The sequence below is a fragment of the Cryptotermes secundus genome, unplaced genomic scaffold (genome assembly GCF_002891405.2).
Source record: "Cryptotermes secundus unplaced genomic scaffold, Csec_1.0 scaffold171, whole genome shotgun sequence".
Lineage (NCBI taxonomy): Eukaryota > Metazoa > Arthropoda > Insecta > Blattodea > Kalotermitidae > Cryptotermes > Cryptotermes secundus.
Window position 1 is genome coordinate 1,834,622 of NW_019726223.1, and position 15,636 is coordinate 1,850,257.

Below are 15,636 nucleotides of genomic sequence, written 5' to 3' on the forward strand. Positions count from 1 at the left end.
CCTTGAGAGAAGAATATTGGATAAAATCTTGTATCAAATTGATAGCAGTGATATCCCACGATAATTACTACAGTCAGTTTTATCACCCTTCTTGTGAACTGGTACAATAATAGTATACTCCTTCCACTGATCAGGAATTTTTTTACTTATTCCAATCAGAATTAATTAGCTTATGGATCTTAGAACATAATATTTCGCCTCCTGCATGAATAAGTTCTACTGGAGTTTCATCACTACCTGGCAATTTGTACCTTTTCAATTTTGCAATAGCAATTTCAGCCTCAAATGGGCTAGGATCAGGTACTAATGACTCAGCTCTATGTATTTCTATCTGCCTAACATGACTGACCCTATGTACATTCAATAATTGTGAGTAGTAGTTCTTCCGCCTACTCAAAATGTTGTAGGAATCTGCAAGCAGATCATCATTTTCATCCTTCACTAAGCTACTTCTAGGTTGGTAACCCCTCTTAAAGTCATTTATTCCTCTGTACAGGTCTCTAATGTTCCTGTTCTTACTGTTCATTGAAGCTCATCAACATTGTCTTTCAGATATTCCCTTTTTTATTCTTGAAATTCCGCCGGTTTCATGTCTTATACTGTTCAAGATTATTCCCATTTATTTTGCTTCGATCCTGTAACCACTGCAATTTGGCTTGTTTGTTTTGGTCTAAAATTTTGAGCATCCTTCACTGAACCATGGCTTAACCCTCTTCAGTTCATAATAACCTAGACTATCTTTGGCAGAAATTTTGATATTCTAAAGAGTTTCCCCAGCTCTATCAATATCCACCTCAGTGTTCAAGTTTTCCAAAGCTGTGTGTGTGTGTGTGTGTGTGTGAGAGAGAGAGAGATATGAGGGTGGCTCAGCATGTAATAAACACAGACAGTAAACCACTAAGCTTCAATGTTTAACCTTTATCGGACGGGCCATTTAATTTCCGGTAGGGGCAGCTGGACGGAGTTTATTTAAATGCCCGCCCTTCTAGAGCAATGAAATTGTAAGCATGTTTCTAAAAATGGTGTGATTTCTACATTTTTTATGATAAACGAACGAAATGAACGCTCCTTTAATGTAGAAAGAATATAGAATCAGATATTCTAATTTACAGATTTGAATATCTGTAAAAAATTTTTACACTGATTCCCAAAATAAAATTTCCCGAAATTCATACATTTTCTGCACCATGCGTTCTAGCAGTGTAATACATTTTCTGCACCATGCGTTTTAGCAGTGTAAGTCCTTGTGGCGACTTCACATTCAATGGTATCTCTTGTTGTAGCTTATTTATCGTATGGGACATGTCGCTATGCACGACTGTATGCGTCTGAAATTCCTCGCTGCCTAATGTGTTAGATAAACACAGAAGTTACTTCTCGGAATATGGTGTTGCCAGATCGGTAATTCGTTCATTCATTGCAGTCAAACCATTGTGTTTGTAACGATTTTGAAACATCGCAATATAAGGTTAGCCACCCATGACATCATGAAGCAGATATTGGGTTCAGAGAAGTCGTGAATGAGATTTTTGTATGTGTGGGCTCGAGGTTAAGATTTATGGCTTCTTATCGTGGTCTAAGCACAGAGATTCACTGCTAGCACTGCTAGAGAGCCGTATACACTACGACGTCGTATGGAAAATGCTGAAATGAGACACAGATTCGGACTGCTATTCAAACGATTCTGAATGTGGCGTGGAAGGTTGGTCTTCTGATGCCTGAAATTGAGAAAGAGCTGTTCAATGACACAGATTATGATAGGGGCGAGCAAAGTTGGAATTCTGATTCCGCGGACGACGGGTCATCACCTTCGTCGGCAACTTGGGGACCGCCAGACCAGTGTGGCTGGAGAGGTGTGAATAATTATTCCGGTGTAGCTGCGGGGATAAATATCATTGCAGCTCGACATCACTGGCCTGCTTCCTCTAAATCGCAACTGAGGTGTCGTGTGTGCTTTTCGCGTGGGAAGCGGTCTAGCGTTCGTACGAAGTGCGTGAGCTGCGACGTCGGACTCTGCATTTCGGAATTTTTTCGGCAGTACCATACGAAGGCCACATTACCATAGATGACGCAGGGGGGAAGGCTGTTTCCTCATGAAGATGGTGAACATATATCACGTAAGTAGAGCAAAAATTTAATTTTAAAAAAATCTTTACACGCGTGCAATGCGCGAAATCATATGAGGTCGTTCGGCCATATGACGTCGGTAGATTACATTAGATCACGCAGGAGGGAAGGCTGTCACCTTATAAAGGTTGTGACCAAAAATTATGTAAATAGAAGAACAATTTATATTTTAAATTTAATTTTAAAAAAATCTTTACACGCGTGGAATGCGCGACATCATATGATGTCGTTCTTAAATTTGTCCTTACTTTTAACGTCATATGACGTCCCTAGATTACATTAGATCATGCAGGAACGAAGGCTGTCTCCTTATAAAGGTGGTGACCAAAAATCATGTAAATAGAACAACAATTTATATTTTTAATATAATATTAAAAAAAACCTTACACGCGTGGAATCCGCGACATCATATGATGACGTTCGGCCAGCTGCCCTAACTTTTAACGACATCATATGATGACGTTCGTCCGATAAAGGTTAACTGTGTTTACTGAATCTGAGGTTCTCACCATGGTGACTATGATGAGTACTATCTTTAGGGATGTGATGCTGTGTAGTCCAATAGATGTTCACTGAAGTTCACAGGAAATGTATTATGTCCATTTTCTGGGTCAAAGAAGAAGTCAAGCAATGAACAGTGGTGAATGTCTACCAGACTAAAGGTGTCATGTCCAAGAAGATAGTACCCTTCACATACATTGAAATTTAAATACAGTAATGGAACTACCATGTACACTTCACTGCACAATTACAAAAAACCTACCACATAACTCAGTACTGTAACCTGTGGCAGGAAGAGAAGTCCTTGACTTTGATTCCAGAATAGTCTGATAAATGAATACTCCTATATAGGTCATACTCATGAATTACATTCAGTCTAGAGTTTAAAAAAAGATGAAAACACTTTCTTCTTCTTATGAAACTGTCAATGTCAATACACTATTTACAGGTTGTATAATACAAAATACTGAAACAAAATATATCACACAATGTCAGTTTCATGAGTTTAATGTCTTCAAAACACCCAACACGATTCTATAAGGAATATTTACATTAAACATATATCAGATTAAAATAATTTAAGTAAATCCCTTGGCACTGTTTAAGAGAATTCTTCTTTTTGAATTCTTACATCATTTCCTTCCCCAAAGAGATATTTACATTCAAAATATGTAAACATTTTTATGAAAAATACAGTTTAATTATAATCTGTGAAGCATAAATCCACACACATGAACACAAATGCAACTGTATGCTAAAATTTATGAATACAGTACACACATACACAACATCAGAAAACTAAGCTATGTTAAAGGTTGTAATTTTGGTTTACATTTTTTTTTGTGTATTACCCGATCAAATCAAGTAACAGATGAACTGTTCTATTGTACATAATTAGCAATGTCAAGATTTTGAAGAACAATCACAGATAACCCCAGGTACAAAGATCATCTCTTTACTTCCAATATTTACAAAACCTTCTATAAAGATGAAAATAAATATCTACTAATAAAATTACCCCAGCCATTCAAGCAGGAGCTGACTTCTAATACCTTTAAAGGTAAAACTTTCAGTGACATTTTTGTATCTTGCACAGCTGCACATTAACATTCTATTATGTTATTATTTATATATGTTTTGTGTCACAAAGAACCATCACTGTAAATATACTGACATACTATTTGCATAATAGTAACAGTTAACAATGTTACAAGTTTTGGGTTTTTAAGGCTTTCTAGGCCATGACACCTAGCAATATTGCAAATGGATACCAACATTTAGCAGGAACATATTGGCTACATTTTTAGGACAGAAATGAGTGCAATGATGATGCAATCAGGTTGTACAGACAGGCTGCAAGGTTTGTCCATCTTTTGTACAACTTTTTTGGTGCACGGAATAAACAAAGTTTGTTTAAAATGAAATAGTATCTGTCTCTTGACATGTTTATAGTACCGGAAAGCACAGAGTTTGAGATATGAATAAGGTCATAACTGAAGAGGTGCATTATGAGCTTCACTCTGAGACTGACCAGTGCCTAAAAAAATTGGAAAAACTGCAATAATATCAAACTTAACAATGATAAAGGGTAAAGCTATCTTGTAACAGGCCATGGAGGACCATGTGGTTGTGAGATGACAAGGCTCCCACATTTTATAGACTATTGGCTCACAGATGGTGGTAAGGTTGTCAGCCTTACGTGCCAGCTGCCCTTTACCCCCAGGAAGATTCCTCGTACTCCTTTCTGTTGGAGGCTGAGTCGACCCCAGGGCCATAGTGCAGCTGGAAGGATTAGGTGAACTGAAAAAATCCAATGACCTCATTGGGAATCGAAATTGTGACCTTCCGGCTTGGAGCTTAATACCTCAACAAACTACGCTACTGCATGCTCCTAACTTTATAACAAAAAGATAAAGAAGAAGAAGAAGAAGAAAAAAAACAAACATAAATTCCCACAATATCTGTTATCATGGCCATTTGTAGTGAAGTGCAACTTGTGAGAATACAGTGCTACAAGCTCTGATTTTTCTTTAGTTGTTACTTAATGACTAGGGACCGGATATTAATGCAAATGCATATTTCTTTCTTGCAACCAGAAAGTATGCTCGCTTGGATATATGTATGAATTACTTCATTTCTTAAATTTTGGACATGGTTTGATGGTGCATATAAATGCATATTTTGCCTGTTTTATGAATAAGCATCATATTTTCGAAGATCTCTATTTTTACTGCATATTTCCTTTTTAAAACGTTTATCATATATTTCTTTTCCGTATTAGAATATGTTGCATATTTGACTCAACATTTCATCATGATTCATGTTTTTGATGCAATACCCAGGACGGGACTTCCCCGATCCCTCTACTCATAACTTGCCTCATCCATGTAGCATCAAAGTGGCCGCGAATAGTCAGAAGCATTCACATGAAGCCACTATCAATGTAATACTATTCAACCGATAAGGGACTTCACTTATTTATTTCCGAAGTCTCCATGAGGTTCGTTACACTTCTTCATTTGAAGCTGGGGGCCATTCACATTAGTGGTGACTAGTCTGTGGTTAAGTTTGTTTAGCTTTCTGTACTCATGCGGAAAGTGAAAATAAGTCAGAAAACTAAATTACAGATGTTTTAACTGGAGGTTGAAGGGGAGATGATAAGTATGGATAACAATATTCTTTATTGCTGAGCATGCGAGAAAACAGCTGGTTGTGAAAAAAGCTTTCAAGTGCTTCAGCATTTGAACACTAATATACACAAAGAGAATATTAAAATAAAATCCACGAAAAGTGCTCCTGTTCAAAAATTGCTTAGTCAATTTTCTAATAATAGTTTCTCACAGTTTTCCTTTGATTTATGCGAAGCCTTTGTAGCGGCAGATATTCCGCTGTGGAAACTAATCAATCCTACTCTGAGAAACTTCATATAGAAGTATATATAGTGCGAAGTGCCGGATAAATCTACTGTGCGCAAAAATTAAGTGAAGCAGTGTTACGATCTTACAATTGAAAGCATTAGAGATAAGATTCAAGATAATTTTGTGTGGGTATGAATCGGACGAAACACAAGATTGTGAGGGATGGTTTATTGCAAATTGTATAGTTGGATCCCTTAATAAGACTGAACAATCTATCCCATATTGTCTTGTGGTAGAGCAATTTGAAACCACAAATAGCTCCGCAGTTTCCGAATTTGTTATCAATTCCATGAATTTGCTATGGCCGAATGGCATTCAGTATGAGTGCGTGTTGCTCTTTGTGACTGATGCCGTAAGTTATACAATGAAAGCCGGTACTGCTCTTGAAGTTATATTTCCAAATATGACAGATTTGACTTGCCTTGCCCATGGGTTGCACCTTGTTGCAGAAACAATTCGTGCAAATTTTCCCGCTTGTTGACAAGTTGGTGTCTTCTGTGAATAAGGTACTTGTTAAAGAGCCATACAGAAAAGAAATGTCATGAATACATTTGATCCCAAATGTGCAGCATCAATTCAAATTGCCCAAGATGTACTAAAAACCGCAGAACTAGAAACTAATCTCTCCTATATATCTGCTCCAGAAGGAAATTGGAGAGTGGGAAGTCCAAGGTTAAGATGGGAAGAATGTGTGTAGCAGGACATAAGAATTTTGGGTATAAAGAACTGGAGGAATGTAGCATCGAAGAGAGAAGAATGGCGAGCAATCCTGAGGAAGGCCAGGGCTCACAAAGGGCTGTCGTGCCAGTGATGATGATGATGATGATGATGATGATGATGAATCTGCTCACTTCTCTCATCTTCCATCCGCCATTTCCTCACTGGAGGGAAACAATAGCAATACTACTTTGTATCAGTCATTAAGTGTTTTCAAAACCACTGTTTCCAAATCAAATTCGGTTACTGGAAGAGTTGATGAAGTAGTAAAGGAAAAAGTACACAGCATTCTTTAAAAAAATCCAGGATATGAACAAATTTGTGAAATTGAAGAAATTTTAGCCCGTAAACGTACTGAACTGCCAAGTAAAAAATCCCTAACAGTGGAGCAAATAGCGGCTTTTGTACATGCGCCCCTAAATTCCTGTTAGGTGGAAAGAAGTTTTTCTCGCTATAAGGACATCTTACAAGACAATAGGAGGTGACTAACTATGGAAAACCTAAAACATTTAGTAATTGTGAACTGCAACAGAAGAGAAGTTGAAAGTTCGGAGAGCTAAATGTGAGCACCATTGATTTTTTAAATTTGTAATGAAATATGTTGGCTTTGTTGCGTGATTTGTATTTAAGTATAGCTTTTTATTGCAAAGGAATCATTCAGTGATTACATAAAATGAACTTAAATATTGATTTGCTGGTCTTAAAATAATGTAAAAGCAATTTTAATATTTGGTATAAATTTTTATGGGCATATTTTAGTGCATATTTTGGAAGTTTTTCATGCATAAATGCATAACATATTTAAGGGATTATTAGAGCATAAAAATCTGGTCCCTATTAATGACACTGTGTGTGTCGAGACTATATAGTGTCACATGACAGAATTATTAATGAATGTGCAGCAGTTGGTAGTATGAGAACCGGCAGGGGAAACTGAAGTAGTCTGAGAGAACCCACACCAGTGCCACTTTGTCCAATAAAAATCTCACATGATCTGACCTCGGATTGAATACAGGTAACCACAGTGAGAAGCCACTGACTAACCACCTACGTTGTGGCATAGCCTGGAAGTACTGATAAATGAGCTGTTTTGCTCGTGATGTAAATTCAGATAGTGTGAATTAATGTATTTTCAGTTCAGTTGAGTGTGAAATAAATATCATAATTTTCCATAATTAAAATATAAAATTATTTTTCTATAAATGTAGAGCTGAATTATTTCAATTGTAAAAAATGTGATCCTTAAATAAAGTGCTGCCATCAGAACTAGAAAATTCCCTATAGACATAAGAACTCTTTTGGCAAAACTGAAGTTCCCACAACAATAAGAAAAGTAATATTTTCTAATGTTTACAAACACATAAAAGAAACACACTGCCTCCATCTTCTCTCTGCTTGCTACTAGCTTCTTTGCTTGATGGAAGCAGCATGTTCCTCTGAAACATCAGCAAATTTCTCCAGACTACACAGTGTCACATCTCAGAAGATAGTACTCTTCATAGTCACTGACATGAGAACTTCAAATTCAACAAACTGTCTACTTATATCAGACAGATATCCTAACAAAATTTAAATCAGTGACATTACACATTAAATAATAATCACCTCTCACAGATTCCTTCATGTTTCCCTTACAAAATTTTGTATGCATTTCTCTTCTTGCCCCATGTGTACTACATGATCCATCCATCTCATCCTCCTTAATCTACTCTTTCTACTATCTGACAAGGACTACAAATTATGAAACACCTCATTACACAATTCTTTGTAACCTCATGTTACATCCTTCCCCTTAGGTTCAAACACTGTCCTCAGCACTGTGTTCTCAAATACCCTCAACCTATTTCCTTCCTCTAATGTGAGAGACCATGTCTCACACCCACACAAAACTACATGCAAATTAAATTTTTAGATAGCAGAGGAGGAGACAAGATGTTCTGAACTAAATGGTAGCAAGCATTCCCGAAATTTCATGTTTTCTGCTATTACATAATAAAACAATATAGATGGAAGGCTCAATCAGATATAAGGATATTATATTTCTAATTGATATGGAATAATCTTATGATCTGAGGCAGCAACATGAGCTTTTGCTTTGGCATTTTAATCACTTGTAACTTGGGAGAAAACAATCTAGTTCATATAGAAAAGTCTAATATCAGTCACACTCTTATCCATGCAACAAAACATTCCTGTGATGTATGCCCCATCACTTGAGTGAGGCAGAAGCATACACTTTCATTATGCATCACCTGATATCTATACAAAAACATTTCTGTGTATATATACAGGACTTTATTCATTATCAAGATAACATCATTTAAATAAATCTACTATGTATAACAATCCAGCTAACAAACCAGAGACATCATTACAATAAACTCTGTCCATCATTAACCTAAGTACATGAAATAGGTTTACCAAAATATTTTATAACATTTGTAAAGGGCATCACACCCATCCATAAGATGGTAAGATATCTGAAGACTGGTTTCTGAAATAATTAATAGAGGCTATGATCATTATATATATATATACACACACACACACACACACACACACACACACATGAGTATATATATATATTTATACACNTATATATATTTATACACCCACAACAGATTTATAAATAAAATGTGTATATCCACTTATGCTTTTTATAAAAGTCTGTATTTCTGACATAATTTCTTAAACAATATCGGGCATTTAAAACATTTTATGTTTCTTTAAAAATAAAGTTCTTATTCTTTGTTCTGAGAAATAAAAAACCTTTAGAGTAGTATAAACAATGAAAAAAATATATATATTTTTTGACAAACCATGTCTGTTCATTCCAAATGAGTCATTTACTTGCCTCTTTGTGCAGCAGAATAAAGCCACACTGGTCACCAGGGGCATGGACATGCCCTATATGGTATTGCTAGGGTGGAGTTCTAGATTCTGAAGCAATTCCATTTCTTTCCTTGCAGGTTGCACTGATGCCTCCACTAAAACAGAATCAAACTGAATTGGTATAGATTTAAACTTATTTTTAGTTATGTGGGAGTCAAGATAGCTATGTTGGTATAGTGACAAGGCTATGGGAAGGGTGGCAAAGGAATTGGGGCACGAGTCCCAGCAGTGCACACAATCTTTCTCTTCTCTGTATCACCCAGACCAACACTGGGGCCCACTCAGATTCCTTTTTAATGGGTACCAGGGGCTGCTTCCAAAGGGAGAAGCGGCAGGTGTGTGAAGTTGACCACTCACCTCCATCTAGTGCCTATGTCAAGACTGGTGGAGTTATACCTCCATTCCCCCATATGTCTTCATGGTAGTCATGGCTTAATTAGTTAAGCAATGAGACAACCTGCTTTTACTGTCTGTTAGATCTGATTAAAGGAGTGGGTGTTAGATTGTCACAATCATCTATGATCTAGTGTGCAACCAGGGGTGTAGTCACCTTTTGCAGTTCCTTGAATGTACTACACTTGCTTGAATATAAACTGCATTTTATTCCCACAATTAATACTTCTAAAATCAAGACATGGCTTAGTCCCACAATTAATGCTTTTAAAATCAGGACATGGCTTACAGAAGTCCCTAAATGGAAACAAATGTAACTGAATTCCGTAGATCTGGTAAAGGTACATAGTTTGGTTTTATTAGCAAAAGATGGTGCTTTAGCTTCCATAAAGTGTCACAATGATGTGAACATAGTCTGGAACAATATTACCAACCACTGGAGTACTAATGGAAATGCATCCTGTCTATTTTTCTGATGTTATTGCAGTTTCGTGTCAACCCCCAAAATTAAATTAATGTGTTTTAAGTAATGTATGTAACAGCATGCCGGTCACGGTAGCTGAGTGGTCTAAGGCATGTACTGTCTTCGCTCGCTTGGAAACCGGGATCGTGGGTTCAAATCCTACTCAGGGCATGGATGTTTAGTTTGTGTGTGTGTTTTCCTGTGTTTGTGTACAGGTAGAGGCCTTGCGACGAGCTGATCACCAGCCCAAGGAGTACTACCGAACGTGTAAGATCTAGAAAAACCGAAGTGAACGGAGAAGTTCATGGAGGTAGGCCTAGACCCACTGGGGCTGTAGTGCCAAGGGGTGGGGGGTAAGAGTAACAGTATGGGGCTATGTGAAATTAGCTTACTCTGAGCTGTTACATTGCCACATGTAATAATGTTAAGTGCATAAAATACTGGCATGCATTAGTGACCACACGTTGTTTGGACTGATAACTGGATTTACTGAATACTTATAAATCACTCATGGAACTGAGCCATTCTCGAGAAACTGCCAATTGTGCAGCTATTCAAGAAATTCCCAGCATTTTATGGAACCTGAAGGTTCATTACCATGTTCACAAGAGCCCTCCACTGGTCTCTATCCTAAGCCAGATCAATCCAGTCCATACCATCCCATCCTATTATGTCTAAGATCCATTTTAATATTATCCTTCCACCTATGTCTTGGTCTTTTTCCTTCTGGCTTTCCCACCAATATCCTATATGCATTATTCTTCCCCGCCTCCTCCTCCAACATTCATACTATATGCCCTGCCAGGCTCAGCCTCCATGACTTATCATTCTAATTATACTTGGCAAAGAGTACAAGTTATGAAGCTCCTCCTTATGATGTTTTCTCAAATCTCTCCCATCACTTCATCTCTCTTTGGTCCAAGAGCACCCAGTACTCACCCTCAGTCCATGTTCCTCCCTTAATGTCAGAGACCAAGTTTCACAACCATACAGAACCACAGGCAAAATTATAGTTTTGTATGTTCTAATTTTTATGTCTTTAGACAGCAGATGAGAAGACAAAAGGTTATGGACTGAATGGTAGCAAGCATTACTTGAATTCAACCTCCTCTTAATTTCCTCCTGAATCAGGTTTCTGTCTGTTATAGTTCTTTCAAAATATCTGAACTGTGCCATATTTTTAAAACATTTGTTAGCTATCTTCATGTCATGATTTTGCCCTACATTCTGGTGATGAGACAGTAACATATACTTAATTTTCTCTATGTTTACTTGTAGACCAACTTCCTTACTAGTGTCAATTAAAGTATTTGTGTTTTTCTTATGGTATCTACATTATGAGTCAGCAGATTCACATCATCAGCACAGACCAGCAGCTGATGTGTCCCATTTAATTTCACTACAATTACAGCAAACATAAAGTCTTCTGTTGGTTTGCTAGTCATTGCTAGGTAGCAGCTTCCACCAATGCAATTCAAGACTAATAGCTGCTGATTTTTACCTCATGACTGATTTCATTGACTAGTTTGTCCAGTGGGTCTTTGTTATACTAAAACCTCAGCATGGACTGCATAGAAAACACCATGTCCAATGGTTCCTTTTTACTGTCTTTATTCACTTCCAGGGTCACACGTTTATAGTACCGTTGCCTAATAATTGCTGCATTTATTTGATACACTATCTCTACTTTTAGCTGTCATGTCACAATATTCTTTTCAAATTCCTGATCATGCAATTCTGGGGGTGTGACCTATATTTAAGGGCAGCTTATATTTTAGCAAATAGTTTGTAGATCATTTGCTAATCATCTTTACAGTAAAATACAATACACCTCTAATATACTGCTAAATATGGTTAAGCTGAGCTGCAGGTAAACCTCCAACAGAGTTGCTATGAGTGAAAGTTTTAATGCAGTTTTACTGTACCTACCACTGTGGTCTGGTAACAGCAGGCTTCCCGCTCCAGGTCCCCTCTGGGTGTCCATTTCATAGCTCGAAAACTCCGATGAACTGCCCATTAAACACACTGTGGCTGCTACACTTTTTACAGAAACAAAGGAAGAGTCACAACTTCGAGACCATGACCTGTCATTAGAAAGTCCACCACTTGATGCAGATCCATTACCAAAGTCAACACCAAACTGGTCACTGTCCTGTTTCCAACAAGTAACAGGTTTAATATTTACCACATTTGTGGGGGCATCTTTTGCTTCATTTGATTCTATATTAAGCTCTGCGTCACTTTCTTCAGCTGTGCACTCTGATGTATTGCCTACAATATCAGAGCTACCTGCTAACTTCAACGATTCTGGACATGTCTCAGTATAATCCTTTTCTAATGTATCCCCATCCTGACTACTGTTCAAACTGAAGTTAGATTTAGAATCACAAATTTCATTCACTCCAGTAGTTGTCCCTACTTCAAAACTCCTACTGCTCAAAGTCTCAGAAACTGATTTAGTACCATCCCCTTCAGGAACTGTTTCACGCAATTTTGGAACATTATAATTTTCATCTTTACAATGTCTTGTACAACCACTTTCTTCCTTACACTCAAGCCTCAGTCTATTCTCATCTGAAATATCTATAACTGTAAGTTCTTTGATTTTGTTGTTGTTATTTAAGATGTCTGGAACAGGGTTTTTGCAGTTTGAAATCCTTCTCTCTTTCCTCAATAAGCCTGGGTTCTGTTTTACTAATGTTTTCACTTCTTGTGTGGCAGTGTGTGATGGCACAGTCTCTTGACAAAGTTCAAAGGTCCTCTGAGGACAGCTACTTAAGAGAACACTTCCGCCATTAGCAGTGTTAACCAGGGGCCCTGTGGCTAGGACAGATGTGTTACTATTGGAAACAGGCTGTGGATTCACACTGGCTGCCCACAAGACTTTCCAAGTACACTGAGAAGGCATCTCTTTCATGCTGTTTTCAACCTGTACTTGCTGCTTCAGTGTTGATTCTAATGGCCTTACCATATTCTCTAAACTACAATTAACCTTCTCATCCTGTTTTAAACTACCTGAACTGTTATCAACCTGTTCATCTGGTGTCACAGTATTTAAATCATTCAACATCCATTCAGCTGACTTCACAGTACTCAAACTGTTATCATCACCCACATTTGGTTTCATAGGTATTAAACTATTATTGGCCTGTTCATCCAGGATCTGGGAACTTAAATTATTATCGATCCATTCATCCAGTTCCATTGTACCTGAGGTATTATCAACAGATTCAACCAGTTTCACGGTCCCAAAGCTGTTATCAACCTGGTCATCTGTCTTCATAACACACAAACTATCATCATGTTCATTTGTCTTCAAAGTACCTGAATCATTAACCTGTTCAACTAGTTTCACAGCACACAAGCTATCACCAACCCATTCATCTGGTTTCATAGTAAACAAACTATCACCAGTCTTTTCATTTGTCTTCAAGGCCCCTGTACTATTATCAACATGTTCAACTAGCTTCTCAGTGCCAAAGCTGTTACCATCAATTTGTCCCTCTCGTTTCATAGTACACAAACTTTTATCCGCAACTCTGCTTGCCTTCACAGTCCCCGAAGTATTATTAACCTGTTCAGCTAGTTTCACAGTACCCAAGCTATTTTCAAACTGTTCACATGATTTCACAGAATGTGTAGCTGAATTCTGTTCTGCAGGACCCTCACTATTCTGTTCAGCCACATACACATCCTTATCTGCGCCTACTTGGTTCACCAAAGTTTTGTCACTGGAAATGTCTACAAATGGAAACTGTGTTCGAACATCCTTGTCTGAACTGACAGCCACTTCATTTTCAGCTCCCAACACTGTTACAGAATCCTGCCCTTCACAGCTGACCCAACTGCTACCTTCCAAGTTACATGCATTCATGATAGTTCTGACTTCCATATCAGCTGTGTCTTCAGATGTATCAGAAGCCACTGATGAATTGGACTCATTTTCAATGACTAGGCTGTCAGAACTGGGGAACAGTTTTACAGTCACTTTCACATTCTGCGACAATGGAGCTTGATGCGTCATGAGTGAGGCCGACTGACTTGCCACTGTTGAGCTGGTTACAGCAATTCCTGGTGCTGTTTCTGTATTTTCCTGCAAGTCTGTGGGTACATTATGGATTTCTTCATATGCTTTGTCAGCAATGCTCTTCCTGAAGTTAAAGCCAACAGTGATGTTGCCCGATGGGCTTGTGACAGTGGGAGGTGGAGCAGAGGGTTCTACAAGTGTAACACGGAACCGTGAAGTTGATGTAGATGGAAAGAAGCGTGAGGGTGATGATGACAGGGATGGTGGAGTGACTGGAGATGAGGAAGAACTTGGGGAACAAGACTGTCCTGCATTCAGGAGAGAAATTGACTCTGCAACACGCGATACCTGAAAGAGAAGAAAATGTTGAAAATGGCAGCACAAAATACATATTCTTATAATAGAGACAAGACAATTCTTTGTAAAGGTTGTGTTCTTACAGGTGACTCTTATTACATGTACGGCTTGAATTTTAAAAAATTTCCATGTATACTGAAAAAATATAAAATGGGAAACACACTGAATGAATAGATTCCAAGGGGTTCACGCAATGGTGTATAAGACTCAGAATTACTGGGTTCTTGGACTTTGTCCATCATCCAGTATTTTAAATATTAGAGTACACAGCATTTCAGAAACTGATCTGTTTCCATCCTCAGGTGAGGTGAGAGACACCTACTCTGTTGGGTGTCTTAGAAACAGCTAACCTCATCACTGGACAACTTATGTCACTATGGCAGCTATATAAATACCTGAGACCGGACTTTGTCAATGGGAGATAACAGGAAATATGTACAATAGTAATTGTGATGAAGTGTGCATAGACTTGAAAATATGATACAAAGGGAGGTGATTATTTTTTTACGAAACAAACCAAGTCCATGAAAACCAATACATAGGATTAACTGGAGAATGCTGTGAAAACATTTTCCAATTAATTCTGTTCAATGGTTTTCATGGACTTAAATTTGTTGGCTGGGTTTGTTTCATATGTTAAAAAAACCTCTGTATCTTAGTTTCAGATCTGCATGCCTATCACAATTGTTACTGTACACTATTCCTGTTATCTCCCTTCAACAGAACCTGATCTCAGGTATTCATATGACTGTAGTGACACAGACTGTCCAGTGACTGAGGCTAGCTCTTTCTACGGGACCTGACAGAGAACATGTCTCCCTTCTCACCTGAGGACAGAAACAGACAGTTTCTGAAACATGATTATCTCATGTTTTCTAGAATACCAGATGATGGACAAAGTCCCAAAACCCAGTAATTCTGAGTGGCACAGTGAATGAACACCGACCACAGCGAAAAAGCAGCAAATGAGATGACTTGAGTCAAAATTGTTGGGAAGGTCATGGAAGCTGAACGCACAACTCACTCAACAACCATGACAGAGCCTCTGTAGTCATGGATACAAAATGGATGATCCTGACACTGAAGTGAAACTGCAGACATGTGAAAACACAGATAACAACGGCGTGTATAACGAGTCTTCTACATATATGTGTATATATATATATATATATATATATATATGTTCTCTGAACCAAGTGAACACACATAAGAGATGACTGAATTTGGCCCTCCACTCATAT

At 37.9% G+C, this 15,636-nt stretch overlaps 1 protein-coding gene across 3 annotated transcripts in view; it reads right to left on the bottom strand.

Annotated features, from left to right (window-relative positions):
* Nucleotides 1-8,845: 8,845 nt before the first annotated feature.
* The window catches only part of LOC111863928, a 54,413-nt gene continuing 47,622 nt past the window's right edge, over nucleotides 8,846-15,636 (bottom strand). For 2 of the 3 annotated variants that reach the window (XM_023850752.2, XM_033751258.1), the window contains 2 exons: nucleotides 11,941-14,386; nucleotides 8,846-9,250 (listed from right to left, as the gene is read on the bottom strand). In XM_023850752.2, the coding sequence (XP_023706520.1) occupies nucleotides 9,171-9,250; nucleotides 11,941-14,386 (2,526 nt within the window). In that variant the 3' untranslated portion in view covers nucleotides 8,846-9,170. Of the gene's footprint in view, nucleotides 9,267-11,940; nucleotides 14,387-15,636 lie in introns of all 3 variants that reach the window. The other variant, XM_023850753.2, reaches the window with a different exon arrangement.